This window comes from Anabas testudineus, chromosome 23 (genome assembly GCF_900324465.2).
Source record: "Anabas testudineus chromosome 23, fAnaTes1.2, whole genome shotgun sequence".
NCBI lineage: Eukaryota > Metazoa > Chordata > Actinopteri > Anabantiformes > Anabantidae > Anabas > Anabas testudineus.
The window spans coordinates 12,829,910-12,845,258 of record NC_046631.1 but is presented as its reverse complement, the minus strand read 5'-3'; the positions used below and the strand labels follow the sequence as shown (position 1 = coordinate 12,845,258).

General features: G+C 41.9%; 2 protein-coding genes across 2 annotated transcripts; one reads left to right on the top strand and one right to left on the bottom strand.

Annotated features, from left to right (window-relative positions):
* The first annotated feature begins 1,963 nt into the window (after nucleotides 1-1,963).
* pmch (pro-melanin-concentrating hormone) lies at nucleotides 1,964-3,884 on the top strand. The gene is made up of 3 exons (XM_026363890.1): nucleotides 1,964-2,233; nucleotides 3,498-3,639; nucleotides 3,755-3,884. The coding sequence occupies exons 1-3, from the start codon at nucleotides 1,991-1,993 to the stop codon at nucleotides 3,802-3,804; spliced, it is 435 nt and encodes a 144-aa protein (XP_026219675.1). The 5' UTR covers nucleotides 1,964-1,990; the 3' UTR covers nucleotides 3,805-3,884.
* An 82-nt stretch (nucleotides 3,885-3,966) lies between these two features.
* parpbp (PARP1 binding protein) lies at nucleotides 3,967-15,148 on the bottom strand. The gene is made up of 11 exons (XM_026361455.1): nucleotides 15,090-15,148; nucleotides 14,593-14,748; nucleotides 13,897-14,133; nucleotides 13,670-13,774; nucleotides 12,999-13,169; nucleotides 12,701-12,855; nucleotides 10,057-10,240; nucleotides 9,737-9,918; nucleotides 8,995-9,076; nucleotides 5,649-5,835; nucleotides 3,967-5,122 (listed from the first exon to the last, which is right to left on the bottom strand). The coding sequence occupies exons 2-11, from the start codon at nucleotides 14,740-14,742 to the stop codon at nucleotides 4,797-4,799; spliced, it is 1,779 nt and encodes a 592-aa protein (XP_026217240.1). The 5' UTR covers nucleotides 14,743-14,748; nucleotides 15,090-15,148; the 3' UTR covers nucleotides 3,967-4,796.
* Between the last annotated feature and the right edge of the window lie 201 nt (nucleotides 15,149-15,349).

Genomic DNA, 15,349 nt, shown 5'->3' with positions numbered 1-15,349 from the left:
CATCTCTGCTGAATGCAGCACGCCGGCCTCTGGCACAACTCGCGGCACACACACATTGATGTGAAGCATCATGCGTGGCGGCATCAGAGCTACACATTTCCCTGGAACCGAAGCTTTCTCACTGCTGTGACAGGGTTCTTCTTTTCTTTCATTTTATTTTCTATTACAAGATGAGTGTTGGTGATGAAAGGCAGTGTGTAAATACAGGACGGGGAAATAATGTGTTGGCCCCTGGGGGGTTCTAAAACAATGCTGCTACTGATGTCATAGGGCCCAGACTTCGGAGGTCTCTTTACGCACGGAGCTGTAGGCGGTGTGATTGAAACACAGCGCCGACGACTGACAGGTGATGCAAGCAGCTGACAGGGCTGATGAAAAAACTAATCTGCAGCTTCCTCGAGTTCAACATTTCAACCATTCACAATACTGAATCCAATCTGGATGCAATTATTGCTGCATACAAACAAGACTAAACGTAAATCAGCGGCAGCACATTCAGTAGTTAAATAAACTCCACTGGCATCAGTGGACAGTCTGAAGAGCTGTGTTGTGGAAACATCAAGATTTTGTAAATAATGTTCATGGATACCCACTGAACCACATCTGGTCTTCATAAGATTATTTGACTCTTGGCCTTTTTGCTAATGCTCTATGTTTGAGCATTATGGTAATGATTTCTTAGAAACTCAGATGAGGGAGAAGTTACAGTTACCAGATAAAGACCTTCACCACGGCTGAGAGTTCATTGAATCTTCAGAGTGACTGCCAAGGAAGCTGACAGAACCCAGAAGCTATGGATCAGGGGGATTTGTAATGATTTGCAGTGCATCTAGTGTCCATATCGGCACATGAATACAGCAAGTATGAGGAGGAAAAAGGGGAAAGGGGAGAGAGTTTATCAGAAGATGAGAGAGAGAGCGAGAAAGGTTACAACAACAGAGCACGAAGCTCACAAGTTCAGCTGTGCTTCTGCTGGAACGGCCGTGCCCCTGCAGACAAGTTCAGTCCTTCAGTAGAGATCCTTGCCCTCCAACAATAATACTTACAAAATAAAGGCTGACCGCTCCAAGTAAAATCACTTGAGCTCAGTTCAATAGCTATTATTCATGTACCAGTTCTCCATCCCCTGTGCTATGGCTCCTGTGATGCTAATAAGCTGAGCCTCATGGTCTGCAAGGAGCTTTTATAATCAGATGATGGTCTGCGCCTCGGTTTGGGTACCTGTCAATCAACTAAGCTGCATCACAAAACTGTGGCACAATATCAAAATTCTAAAAAGGAGAGTTCAGCATTTTGCCTATTTGTAACTTCATGAGCTAAAATAGACGAGAAGAGCAATTCCACTCTGAGTGAGCACAGCACAGCATAAATACAGACATTTACCTGCCTTCTGCTGTAGAATCTCCAGATGCACTTCCTATAATCTCTATTATTAATGTTTTTGAGCTAAAGAAGCTTTGATGGTCTGAAGCTTCATGATTCCAACACTTTCCCAAAATGTTGAACTGCACCTTTAAAGTTACTCATCATCTTATCTAAGAGACTTTCCGTTTGCATGTCACTGGCCTTTGCTGACGGTCGTTAATAGGATTTGGTTCCTGTGTGCCCAGTGATGCCATTCAGAGAGAATGACTCACTGTGACCTCTGGATGCGTCTCTGTTCTGTCACCTGCTGGTTTCATTTCAGCGTGTGGATTTTGCAGGAACAGATCCACGATTAATTCTTGCACTTTGACCTCCTGTGGGCCTTCGTCACCTACTATGTCTCCCTTCTTTGTCTACTATGAATAAAAATAAAGAAACCTATTTAAGATATCACAGCACATTTGCTCTGACCTTTGACCTTTTAATGCAGCCCTGCAGGAAAATTAGGTATGTTTTTACATGTAACAATTCACTGTCCCTCAATATATAAAGCAGCTGAGCACCCGTCACAACAGTCATTAGGTGAGGATAGATCCAGGTCCAAGAACTAAACGCTGTAGATACTATGATCTCCATCTACTCTGCCCTGTTTGCTCTAATGCTGTTCTCTGAGCTGAGCAGCCATTTGGTCACTTTGGCAAAACCTGTGACTAAAGCAGAAGACAGCCTGACAGAACAAGATGTTCTGGGTGTGTTACTGGGGGATGAGATGATGTCCGAGCCCATTGTGGTTCCCACTTTGCGCAGACAAAGTCTTTTGCTGGACAACGTCAGGGATGAAGACGGGAACCCTAAAATCATTGTGTCAGTAAGTGTCTCAATGCAGTTGTTGATGTATTTTCACAGTTTGAAGCTGTTTAAAGGGTAAAATTCTTCAAAGATGTAATTTTTTAAAGCTTTCACACTAAATCGGTGCAGAAATGTGGGTCCTGGTTTGATAGGGCCCTCCTTTCTTGCACATTTAACTGGTGGCTCTGAATTGTCTGTATGTGTGATCGGCACCTCGCCTTTCACCCAGCGACAGCTGGATTCAGCTTCACCATCCCTTCAACACAGGATAAGCACTTTAAATAATGGTTCATTGATAGTGTTGTTCTCTTTGTGACTTTTTAAATCAGTTTTTTAACTACTACAAATTAAATTTCACTAGCCTCGGTTGTACCAGGACAGAGCCAAATCTCAGATGTGTATCTCTAAAACAGGGAATGCAAATGAAAACTGCACGTCTAGACAGAACAGTTAAGGAATATAAATTAAATTTTTTTAGATATTAGTGAACTGACCTTTAACTAAAATAAACTGTAGGTGCTATTTAAATGATTGTTAATTCATCCCAAATAAACTGTTTGGCTACTCTCCTATTGCAGTAATTCAGCTTCAGCTGTCCTGTCACGTATCATAATGACGCCCTGTATGAGAGTTCGTTCTATAAACAACTTCTGCAAACCACAGTTCAACAACAAAGAGCACATTATCTCCATCCTGCAACTGAACATTTGACCCTTTTCGACTGGCCACTGTTCTCCTCTCTACTGTTAAGTCAACATTTCATACACATCTATGAAAATATTTTACAGCAGCTTTGGAAAACTGGGAAATACTGTTAGCTGAAAAGGTCAAATGATCACAAGCCTATAAAGATTTATTGGAATTACAGCGGGAAGAATGATGATATCTGTGCTCCCTCAAACGTTTGGCAGTGTGCAAAGAGTTTATCTGGCGGCTGCGTCTCCTGTGTGTCAAGAACATGGTGATTATCTGTGCAGTAATGGGTAACAGGCAGCCATGATGGAGAGAACAAAGCCATATGGGTGAACCCGGGCTGTGGAAGAAAACAGGCCACTGCGATATAGTAAAAACGGGGAAACACATTTTTTCCATTTGGGGTTCCTGTGGCTTGGATCAGCTGGTAAAAGACAGATCCAACACCTGCGCTTCCACTGAAAAGATAATCTCTGAAAGCTGTTGCCAATTTGTTGCAACTTGACGATCCAGAGTTCAGATCCTGCAGTTTGGGAACGTGTGTGGTCTTACGGTGCCACATGTCATCACTGATCAATACTGTGTTTCAGGACACGAGGCTAAAAGGACACGGTACTCGTGGGCTGAACTCTGCCTTTACCCGAGGCCTTCCTCTGCTCACAGACCGAAGCTTGAGCCACAGTCCTGCAGAGTACGGTGTGAAAATAGATCGTAGAGACACTGACCTCGACAGTAAGTCTCAGTAAAACCCGTGTGAACGATCACCATGTTGCACAGTTTCACCTTTCATGTCTTTATACCGACTAATGATGCTAATAATGCTGTATCGTTTCCTTCCCTGTTTTAGTGTTGCGGTGCATGATAGGAAGAGTCTACAGACCCTGCTGGGAAGTTTAAATGTCGAAGCTGTGCTGCTGCTTTTTTTGAATGCTCATCTTCATGTTACACTGAATTTAGTTCCATGTAGAAAACAAAGTGCACCAACACGTGAAACTAAATAAAAGTTTATTAAAATCAGAAACCTACATCATTCATTACAGTGTTGACCTCACTGTGGAATTTTACAGGTTAAATATAATCAACGAATCATTAAATACACTTAAAGTGCAAACAAGGGCATATTAACCACATGCTTTGGAGAAAGGAAGCGTACTGATTGAGGGCAGACTCCCAAGGATCTGTTATCAAACTCATGCATTTATATTGTAGCCACTCAAGTTTCCCACTAGCGGATGAAAACAGTGCCATTTGAAGTACAATTTTCCAAAATCAATGACTCATTGAAGTCATTTTCCAAGCTGAAATTGCAAACATTTGCCATTTCCTGTTTTTCCAAATGCAAAGCTTTTCTCCCTTCATGTTAGATTGGGTTGAAAACAGCTCAAGGACAAAACAGGCATCAGGTTTTTATAGACCTAACAAAGGAATAGTGGGACATGTTAAATCCACTGATGCTATTTTACCTTCGCTGTCAAAAGTTGCATGTGTAAGAGGGAGTCAGCTGTCAATTAAAGGTAGTAAACCCTCCATCCTCATCTCTAGACCTCAGTGTTCTGTGGGTTTAGTCCATAGAAAAGCAGAAACTGAAATTAGAGTGCGACAGCCAACCTGGGTTTAGCTCCGACCTGTATACCAACACCTTTAGATTTCACCAGATAGGCAGAGAGGCATTAGCCTATCTTTTACCAGTCCTGATACAGATTGAACATTTCCAAACATATTTAGCTGATTAAACAGTTGAACTGAAGCTAAATGTGATGATTGGTCGCAGCTCCAGAACATTTGCAGACTTTATGTACACAGGATTTGTCAGTTGGAGAAATCAGCTGAGCAACACTCAAAGTCCACATCCATGAAACCATGAAACCATGAAACCATGCAAATGATGATTAAACTCTGAAGAAGCTGGTCAGCTTTCCCTGCCCAGCTATCAGCTTCTTCTTTCCCGCGGCCCTGCTGGTACCGTTACCAGACATTTTGACACTAATGGGCCGTTTCTTCTCTGGAGGCTGGTTCTCTGAACCTCCATGTTGCTCAGAATCCGCCTGCTTCCTTTTGTTACACTTGCTCTGCATCTGAATGTCAGCTTTTTTCCTGCTGCCTAGACCGGCACCTGTGTTCTGGACATTTGCACTTCTTGGCCCGAGAGCAGCCCCCCGCCGAGCTCCACTCTGCACCTTATTTGGACTCTTAGAGGTAGGTTTTGCTGGAGAGTCTGAAACAAAGCAAGAGCAAGTGTGACAAGTCAGTAGGTGGAAGAAAAAGAAAAAAACCGGGAGAGACTGTGACGAAATTGTTGACGTTAAGTGCTAGTTGAGACAGGCTGTATGTTTATTCTACAAAGGTGAAATTTAACATTTGTCATGTAGCCTGATGGAGCCGAGCCTGAAATCCCACGAAACAAAAGACAGAAGGGGAAATGGGCAAAAAGTCTGTGAGTGCATGTCCGTTTTGGTTTTTACTACAGATGCGGGGGTGAGTACGTTTTATAGAATGGGGATTCGTTTAATGTATCATCGTAAGCACCAGTCCCAGCCCTGGGACTGGAAGGGTTCAAGGCTGGAGCTGGGAAGGTGTGCCTGGGCCTCCGTCCAGCTGTGTGGCGTCAGAGGAAACAGAAAAATATCCCAGTAGAAAGAACACTCCATGCTTGTGTTGACATTTTAAATATTTCTCTGCATGCAGCAGGGTACAAAAAGTACCTGTGGAGTTTTTTCTGCAAATGAAGGTCGACTCTGTACCTGAGGCGCCGTCCTCCACATCAAAACAGCTCTGCTCATCAACAGCTGCGGTGGTTTTGAGTTTGGGTGCTGGGTGCACACAGGTGGGAACTTGGCTGGTGCTGGGGAACTCCAACACACGGTTGAGTGGCAGTTCTTCATCTTTGTAAGTGCATGCAAACTGGGATCGGATGACTCTGTCTCTGACCTGGAATTAACAGAAATAAAAAAAATAGAATAACTCCAGCTGTTATGATAGGGTGACATAGTTGATGATCAGTATCGGTGACTCAGGGCATGTGGCCTACTGTAAGTTTCCAGCTTTCAAAACATACTTTCTGGCTTTTACTTTGTTGATTTGAAACAAAAACCCCCACAGTCACACTAAAATTTCAATAAGTAATTTTCCACTTCTGCACATTTTAAACAACTCAACAAGAGAGCAGGAAGCCCTGAATGTCTACAGCCATGCTAGTGACTCTGGGGCTGTGTTTGCTAATTTGCTCGACAGCTGAGGCTGATGGGAATGTCATTAGTTACAGTTGCTTCAGTAAATACTCACTTTTTAATGGACTAAAGGATCTAAAGGATCGAGCGTTCCCAAGAGCACAGTGACCTCAATAATAATGAAATGGAAGACATTGTGAACCAGCGGGTCTCTTCCCAGTCTAGTGACTGAGGAACTGGAGAAATACAGTCTGGCCTTTGATTGGTCCAGAGGATTGAAGTTCTGTCTGAGGTCGTGGCCATTGATGCTGATGATAGTCTTTGATAAACTGACTCTTTGACCTAAGAGTAGAAGCCGTTTCCCTGTTTAAGACTTCTTTAAAAGCCTTCTGGACTTGTTAGTTATAACAAAGTGAATCCTATTGAATACTGCAATCCCGGCCCAGGGGCACACAGATCCACAGCTTTTCATCCACTGTTTGATCTACGCCTGCCTGGGATTATCACAATCCAAGGATTTCACCCTTCAGGCCAGTGGGCCACATGAGGGAGGAGAAATGTGAGGGAGGAAAAAAAGAAAACACAGCGAGCAAAGCTGGGAGTGTCTGTAAAGCACGGAGATATCAAAGCCTCTGCGTTTTAAAAGAGCACCTAGAACAACTGTAATGCTGGGACCAACGCACACTTCAGTAATGGAGCTAAAAATGAATGCTGGCCCAGTTGCATTCTAATAAAACACTCCTGAAACAATGGGAGGGGATGGAAGAGTGAACGTGGCCAAACTATGACTGATGGAGAACATATAATCCAATTACAACAGGTGGGTGCTCAACATGGCACCATGCAGTCAGACAGGCCTCATTCTTCTGAAGATGGATGTCCTGAAATAGCCCTCATAAACCGTCTGACCCGGTGCTGGAGACACCTGACCAAGACATTCTTGATAACACTTCCAAAGGCAGGTGCAAGCAATTTCTGCGGCTTTGTGTTTTGACATGTTCTCATACACGCAGGTGATAAAAGGAAGAATGAGGAACAGGTGCACCATTACAATTATCAGTCACTCAGAAAATAAGCACGTATACTGTGGTAGGATGCTACTATTAGTATATTTTCACAAACCGATGTGAAAGTGCAGCTGTACAAAAGTGGAGTTAAGAGTTTTAGTCAAGGTTTTACTGTGTTTGGATCATCTGTGGCACCGAGGAGAAGATTTGGAAATCTCCCAAAAGCTGAAACTAAATCTGTGCATCTCTGTGTGTGCCAGTTGACGTCAGTGCATGATGAAACTGCTGCAGAAGTCTGGGATAAAGTCTTTCAGCAGACAACAGGAAACAATAACCTTTCAAGTTTCCCTTGCTAGTCGAGTTACGCGACTGATATGGCATCTTCAAAGTGAAATTGATGCAGAAAGCTTCCGCTCACCAAGTTCAGGAAGCAGTGCGCTGCCCAGGGACCATTACAGCGCACTCAAACAGGAAGGCAGCCAGATTGTGGGGAGCTAAAATGACATCTGCTAGCGCAATCAAATAAAGGAACCATTTCAAAATGGGTTTAGCATACATGTTTAAAGGGAGTTCACACAGTGGAGCTGCTCCATGCTAAAAGAGCAGTCCTGCACCAGTCTCTAAAACTGGTGCTTTGGGATGACTCAGCAGATGTGGATTGTGTATGTAGTGGTGAAAGAAGTACCCAGACACATAACAACAGCAATCCTGCATATTAAACATTCTCTTCTGCAAGTAAATTGACAGTTTCCATGTATATCAGTAGACATTTCAATATATGGGTTGATTATTTGACACAGTCTTCTAACACACAGACATTACAACATGCAACATCAGAACACTGCATGTTTTTAAATAAGCCTCGTAAAGCAGCTGTTGCATTATTTGGGATTATAGCATGAATTTGCACGTTTCAACTTGACCATCTGAGTAATTACATGAACCATGTGTCCATCAGAGAAGACTTATTTATTTTGTCCATATGTTAAATCAAGCTGCAACAACGAGTTGAACGAATTTGTTAAAAGAAAATTAATCAGCAACGTCAAAAATGAGTTAATTGCCAAGTTATTTTCAAGCAAAACTACCACCTGAGAATTTCAAACCTTTTTTGGTATCGCTTTATACCAAGTTGGATTTTTGGGTTTTCATAGAAAAAAAGTTTTTTTGGTTTTCTGATGTTTAACACTACACAAGAAATCAAGCAAATATGTTGAGTATGCATGTAAGAGGTGTATCGAGACAGTGTGTTTATGTTAAAGGGTTCGTGGTAAAAACAAAGGACTACTGGCCAATACGTATATTGTTACAGGATTATTTCAACTTCCAAATATTGATTCAGTGTTGACCTCAAAAATCCAGTTTTCGTGGAATGAAACCACAAAGAAGAATAAAAGAGAAAAACCACATGAAGAGATTTGTATTTACAAACTGTACTTAAGAAGATTTAGTGAATTACTTTTCCCTGAACTAATTATCTTTGATTATATTTCAAAAAACTTCAACAGTAGAGGCTGTATAATCTAAATTAACAAGGAAAGGGAACAGCTGAGGTCACAGCTACGGGCAAAGGACAGTAAAAAGATGCAGATACAGTTCAGTGCGTTAGATTCTGCACTGTAAGATCATATATGATCAGGTCTGGTTAATGGTTTTAATTACCAGTGAAGGATGCGTTCTATAACATGGATTCAAACACACAGTCAAACCAACACAAAGACCTAAAACACAGCTGTGCAAAAGGTGAACGGTAGAAGTCGGTTAAGACGGGAGCTTCAGCTAAGCCAATAATATAATATAATATAATTCAGGATGTAAAGTCATTATTTTTAATGTTTGTACATCTGATTCAATTTGAAGTAACTGAGGTTTGGATTTGGGTCCTAGGGGCTGGATGAAGGGGCCTACGTTACCTTGGGTTGGAGCAGGTCTAGTCGGCTCTGTACTCTGTTCCTTAGGGGTTCTGGAGAACAGCCAGCGGACACTTCAGGGGATCTGAGTAGGGAGTAGGTTTTTATAAATTAGAAAAGCTTCAGGGTTACTTGGTCTCACCGACCAGAAAATGAGAAACACTGTGTTGTGCAGCTTTACACAGTGAGAATCAACATGTGAGACGTTTTCACAACACTGAGTCGCTGCTGGACGTCTGCAACAAACTGTACATCAGCTACTCAACGTAATCCATCTCTGACATAATGCAAGTTCCCACCCAACCACAGCCAGTGGCCATTTTACTTTATATTATATTTGTATTTGTATTTGAGATGTTTGACCAGATAAATTCGAGCAGTGTGTTGTGGGAGGACTTTCCTCCACATGGTTTCAGTGGAGATATGTAGAGTCTCCTGTTGGTGTGTTTCCTCTTTCAGGGGCTTTCCCACAATGACCCACACTGACTTGATGTTTGCGGTCATGAAAACGGTCAAATCAAGTCTTTTGTGTTGCACACAGTGAAATGTTACCTCAATTCTACTCGTTTCTACAAGACTCACTAATGTAAAACGCTTTTAAAGACCCTCTGGTAAAGAATGTATACACTTTAGTATGAGTTGCATTGAATTGTAGAAGTATTTCAGTCTGGACCAATGGGATGAACTGAATTATCCTGCCTTATCAGAAGGGCAAAGTATTGTTTGCAGGCCTTATGGTGCCAACCTGAATAGTGTAAGGATGCAGGTTCCCTCCGCTCCGTTGAGGACAGGCTGGTCCTCAGACAGCAGGTCTGCCTTGTTCTGCCAGGGAGGAGCCAGGGCTTCTTCATCCAGCATTGCCATCAACACCTTCACAGTGTCCCGGCCTCCGTATGCTGTAGCGTGATTGATTGCGTATATTTTTGGCTGGAGAACAACAACAACACCACCACACCAATCAGTAGGCGATCAGCTCTCATACACCTGACTGACAGACAATGAAGTGGCTTCTGCTAGAATGTGCAAACCGTAGCCGACTGGCTGGAGAACAGAGGTTATATCTACCCTGGCAGGACTAATCCCGGTCCCACTTCCATTAACAGCTTGTTTCTGGATCTGGTGTAGCTGGCGGATCCTCTCCTTCAGCTCTGTTGCCGTCTCTTCGGCTGCAGCGTACACTGCATCTCCGCTGCTGCGTCCCTTCACCAGCACTGCCCTGATGGCGGTCACCAGCCTGGCTCCACATATGCTGAAAAGAAGCACAGTGGCAGTCGTGATGCATTTGTTTTGGAAAGAACTGAAGTAGTCATCTGCAAAACACACATGCAGGTTTTCATCTGGAGGGAATTAAAAGTGTTCAGGAGTTCAGCTGATATTTGCCAACATGAATAACTCTCTCCTAAAACTGAAAACCCAGAAAAGCCAGGGCCTTAATCTGAAATCTATTCAAGATATACTGCAGCTTCACATTCAATTAATTGGACACTAACTTTAATGGCTCAGAGTATACGTTTCAACGTTAACATCCAGTTGAGCTTTATTTCTCTGTAACTTAGCTTTGCCAATGTTAACAGTTGTGAAGCAGAAAATATGCTCCAAATCCCGGTTAAGGTCACCCCAGGCACTGTCACAGCACTTGCCGATGGACTCAAGGATTTCTTATAGCTGGGGCAGATTTCTTTTCTTGTTTGTTCACCGTCTGTGCTGCATGTCCAAAAATCATAGCAACATATCACTTCTTAGTAAAAAAACATCACAGTAAGGTGGAGAGGCGGTAGTCCAAGTGTGACCCCGCTCGGATGTGAGCGAGCAGGGCTCAGTAACAGAATCATTTGGGGGAAAACAGATGTTCGCTGTACAAAGGGCCTTGAACTCCCCACAGAAGGTGTTTGTGTGAGGAAATACAGTACTCCTCTGAGAGGGTAACGGCACAGCCTGTTGAAAGACACATGTTGGCCGAGTTCATTAGCGACTCTCATCAACCTGCATGAACCGAGAACCCTCAGAAGAGCAGCGGGAGCCAAATCCACTACTACACAAACATCACTGTGTGTTGTTATGGCTCGGCTGAGGGGAGCATTGTAACAACAGCTACAAAGGGCGCCTTCCACAGATTGAACGGCTAAATCATCTGATAACCACTTCTTTATCAACATCTAAAGTAATCTGTAATGGTATGGACAACGATCTGTGGGGCTCCAACGATTTACAATAAATCATCCAAGTGAGGGCATCGAACAGGGAGCGAGCTATTTGAAGATGAACATGCTTCAGTGATCCACGTGTTATCATGAGAAGCTTAGCAGAGTCATTATGGGCTTTTCAAGGAAACAATGACAAGCTGCAGTGGGATTGTCTGATCACAGGTGACAATTTAATTCTGTTATGTTCTGAATCACAGGAAAGAAGCAGCACAATTTAACCTGCTTCACTTTAACAAACGTGTAGCAGTACAAGAATATTCCACTCAGTTGTAAATCACAGGTTTCACTGTGTTAAACTTCAGTCGCTCCCAGGTACTAAAGTGTGCTCGACTTTTCTTGGAATCTCTACATGACCCTCAGCAGCTCTGGATTACTTCTCTGGAAATTAAATACGTCTATTAGAATATGAGGCCACACTAAATTAAACGGAGCATTTTAGAGTGAACTTTAAATGGAAAAGGTCAGCAAATGGTTTGTACCAGCATGTTCTGGATAATCTACCTCGAACCAGTTATTTATCGTTGGTTTAGCTGTTGCAACCAAAGATTAAATGACAGTAAGTGAGTAATAACAGCTCAGATGTCTTTTTTACAGCATAAAGCTTCAACACATGCGGCTGCACTGAACTAATCAGCATCTGAAAATAGCTCCAAATAAATGCCCTTGTCTTTTTTTGTTTGAAATTTTACTACTTAGCTGCTTTTGGAAACTGTTTGGTGTGTTATGAAAATGAAGGCATAAATTTTGGATAACTGGATGTTAGAGCCACAGACTGTGTAAGAAACTCAAAGTGCTGATAGAGGGAATAACATCACTGGAATTAAACAAAACTGAATACTGTTGACACCCTGTATCTATTTAAGAAATGAAAATTGGGCCATAAATAGTGAAAAATGTCAACGGCTGTGGTGCTTTAACCTCCAAGTTAGGGCAAGATTTAAAATTCTTTCATTATTGGTTAAGTCAGAGATTTTAGTATTTAGAAGAGGTGGAAAGGTTCAGAGAGGAAGATAGCCTCATTATGTCCTGTATTCATAACGAATACTTAAATCATTCGACATTTTGGGAAATATTTGCTGAGAGTCAGACTGGAACATTAAAGTCAATCTCACGTCAAGTAACAGCTTAGCACAAAGACTAACAGACTCATTTTAACTATTGGAAAATAAGCAAAATAAGCTAATTCCTCTGTAATAATAAGTAATGGCATACGTTATTGAGCCTCTTAGGGAAATTTATGCATGAAAGGCCTGATATCTACAAACTTGGAAATACACTGAATATTGTACAATAGTGCAGTTTGGTCCGAAATTTCAAACTACATCTGTGTGAATACTTTGATTGAAATGACTCAAAACTGAACTGGAATCCATCAGGAATTTACAGTTCAGTCCTGAAAGGACTGTAAAGAACATTTACAGGCGATTCTGTCAAATGAGGCATTACCTCAAAACCAACAGAAAGACAGGGAGCGAGCAGAAGCCTGGATTAAGCTGTATGTGTACCTTGGGTCAGGAATCTCTCCAAGTATTTCTTCCAGGTTGTCTAAGAACTGGACAAAGTCAGACAGGCCTTTGACATGTTTCCTCAGCGGGTCAGACTCAGCTGGAGCATAGCCCTTTCCTCCAAGCTGGATGGCCCTCACAAAAGATGTTACAGCCTGCAAAAAAAAAAGTATGAAAAGACCTAGATGTGGCGCCAGATTCCTCTCAATTTAAAGCCATAGTTGTGGTTTTCTAGTGATGTCAAAGGCAAATACCTCAGCACTAAGGCAGAAGAACATGCTGAGTGGGGTTTTCTTACCAAGAAAAGACTAGTCTTGTTGTTGTGTGCAGCATGCTTTATGTCTGTAAATGCCTGTTGGCCAAGCGAGCGGCTCGGGACGTCAAGGGTAAGCGCCAAGGCCAGGTCGTTCTTGGAATTTACCAGTAAACTTAGATAGGAGCAGAACACTCTTCTCACTGCCATTTTCACCTACAGAAGATAAGCAGAAAACACATTAGCATATCTCCCTTTAATCTGTTATTTACATAGCAGATAGAAAACTTAAAATCTGCCATTTAGCACATCCAAAGCTCAAGGACAGTAGCTTCAGAGTAAAAACAAGGTGCCGACAGTCAGTAATAAACTCCAAGAGACTGCTACAGAAGCTCACGTACAGCCTCACATTGTGTTGTGTTTTAAACATCTGGATGGTAATTAAATTCCTATCGTACTCTTAAATCTTAAGTGATATGAAATAAAGTTCCTGTAAACAAGAGCGGGATAGAATCCAGGCACACATTAAGTAGACCAGAAAGGTAGATTCATGAAGTATTGCCAGTGGTAGAAAAAGCATTTATTAATAATAAAAAAAGATTTATATAAAAAAGGTACAGGGCAAAATGCAAAAACACGATTTCTTTTGATAGTTTATGAAACATGTTGCACTTTTTATTTATTGCTTTTAATATTGAAAACAGGACTGGGCTCACCTTGGAGCTGCAGGGCTTGGCTTTACTACACGGTGTTGATGGGACTGAAGAATCTGGCAACTCTGAGGGCTCAATATTACCTGATAGGAACTCAAACAGCTGGATCTTGGCAAAAGAATAAAAAAAATATTAGAGAGATAAATGTAATGATCTTATCTCAAACATATTGTTGCCAATCTGATCATTCATAATCAACATCAATCAGATTTCAACCTCCTCCTGCTCACCGGGCTCACAGGTTCTTCTGGGTTCAGGTCCAACGGGCTCAGCTGCTTGTACATGGAGCAGATATCAACCAGGTCCACAGTGTTGGAGCGCTTCAGGAAGGATTCATATGCCTCCAGGATGAGGTCATAGTTCTCCAAGTGTGCAGAGCTGGGGGGTGGCAGGTGAAGTTTGTCTAACAGTAAGTGTTTCCAGACCATCAGGACATCACTCAGAGCCACTTTGAACTCTCTGCCGTGCTGTCATAGGAAGAGAGAAAACAGTGAAAGCAGCCACTGTAATTACTGACGGCACGGAACCAATCAGCTCCAAAGCAGAAAGTCTTCCTGTTGCAGTCCAAATAAAATGAACCATGAGCGGTCTCAGATGGAAACCTGTGGGGATGTTATCAGTTGTAGACGTGATGACAGTCATCACGATTGAACTATGCCGTGATTGTGAGGTGCACTGGGCCTCAATGTTTGGCGGCCAGATGACGCATATATTATCAATAGTTACAGTACAAAAAAAAGTAGTTTTACTTTGTGTATTGAGTGATAATGCCTTTTGATGTTGGATATGGCTGGTATGCTATGCTTTCTTTACACTCTTTTCAGACTCCTCTGCATATCAATGAATGGAATTCAAATTTAGTTTCAAGACTGACTGTCCTCAAATTGAGAATTGTATAAAGAGAATAAAGGGAAAATGCTTATTACCTGTTTATTCACTTCTGCCATGGCCAGCTGCAGCACCATCAGCATACCATCAGCTCCATGAACAGTGGTCCTCTCAGACTGTAAAAGCCTGTGGCTCTCTCTCCTGAATGTTTTCACCATCAGCTTCAGACGGTTTCCTAAATCCTCCATTTTTATCTAAAGCAGCAGTAAATAAAAATACAGGGATAAACGTTGCCTATCACAAATATGTTTTTTTTATTAGAATAGATGGGATTATTGCAGGAAGTCAACTATGATGTAATGTTAAAAGCAAAAAAATCAAGCATTTCGACTTGTAAACGTTATTATTAATGTAACGCTAGTAGTAAGAACTTTCTTTCCACTGACAATAAGCACTGCTACTGTAATTTACAATCAGTTTATTCAAAAACTACGCCTCAATATGCAGGATCCCACTACATACGAACATATAAAAACCGTTCAATAAGGTATATAGCAACAATAAATCACAAACAGTTCTTTTGAATTGTGCAAACCTCTAATTTAGCAACAGGCTCCAACAAAACACGTCCACGACTAAAAGCAGCTGTTCTGAATTTTTAAATCGCCGATGTAGTCTGCCGGCCAATCAGCTTTCAGCAGACCGCAGTGGGGGCTGTACAATAAACACAATATTTTGCGATACATTATGTTTTAAAGATTTATACTAGATTGATACACATCGGTAGAAATATTCATCACCATATTAATTACACATGGCATGCCTGTAAATCTCAAAGTGGGTTCGATTTCATTT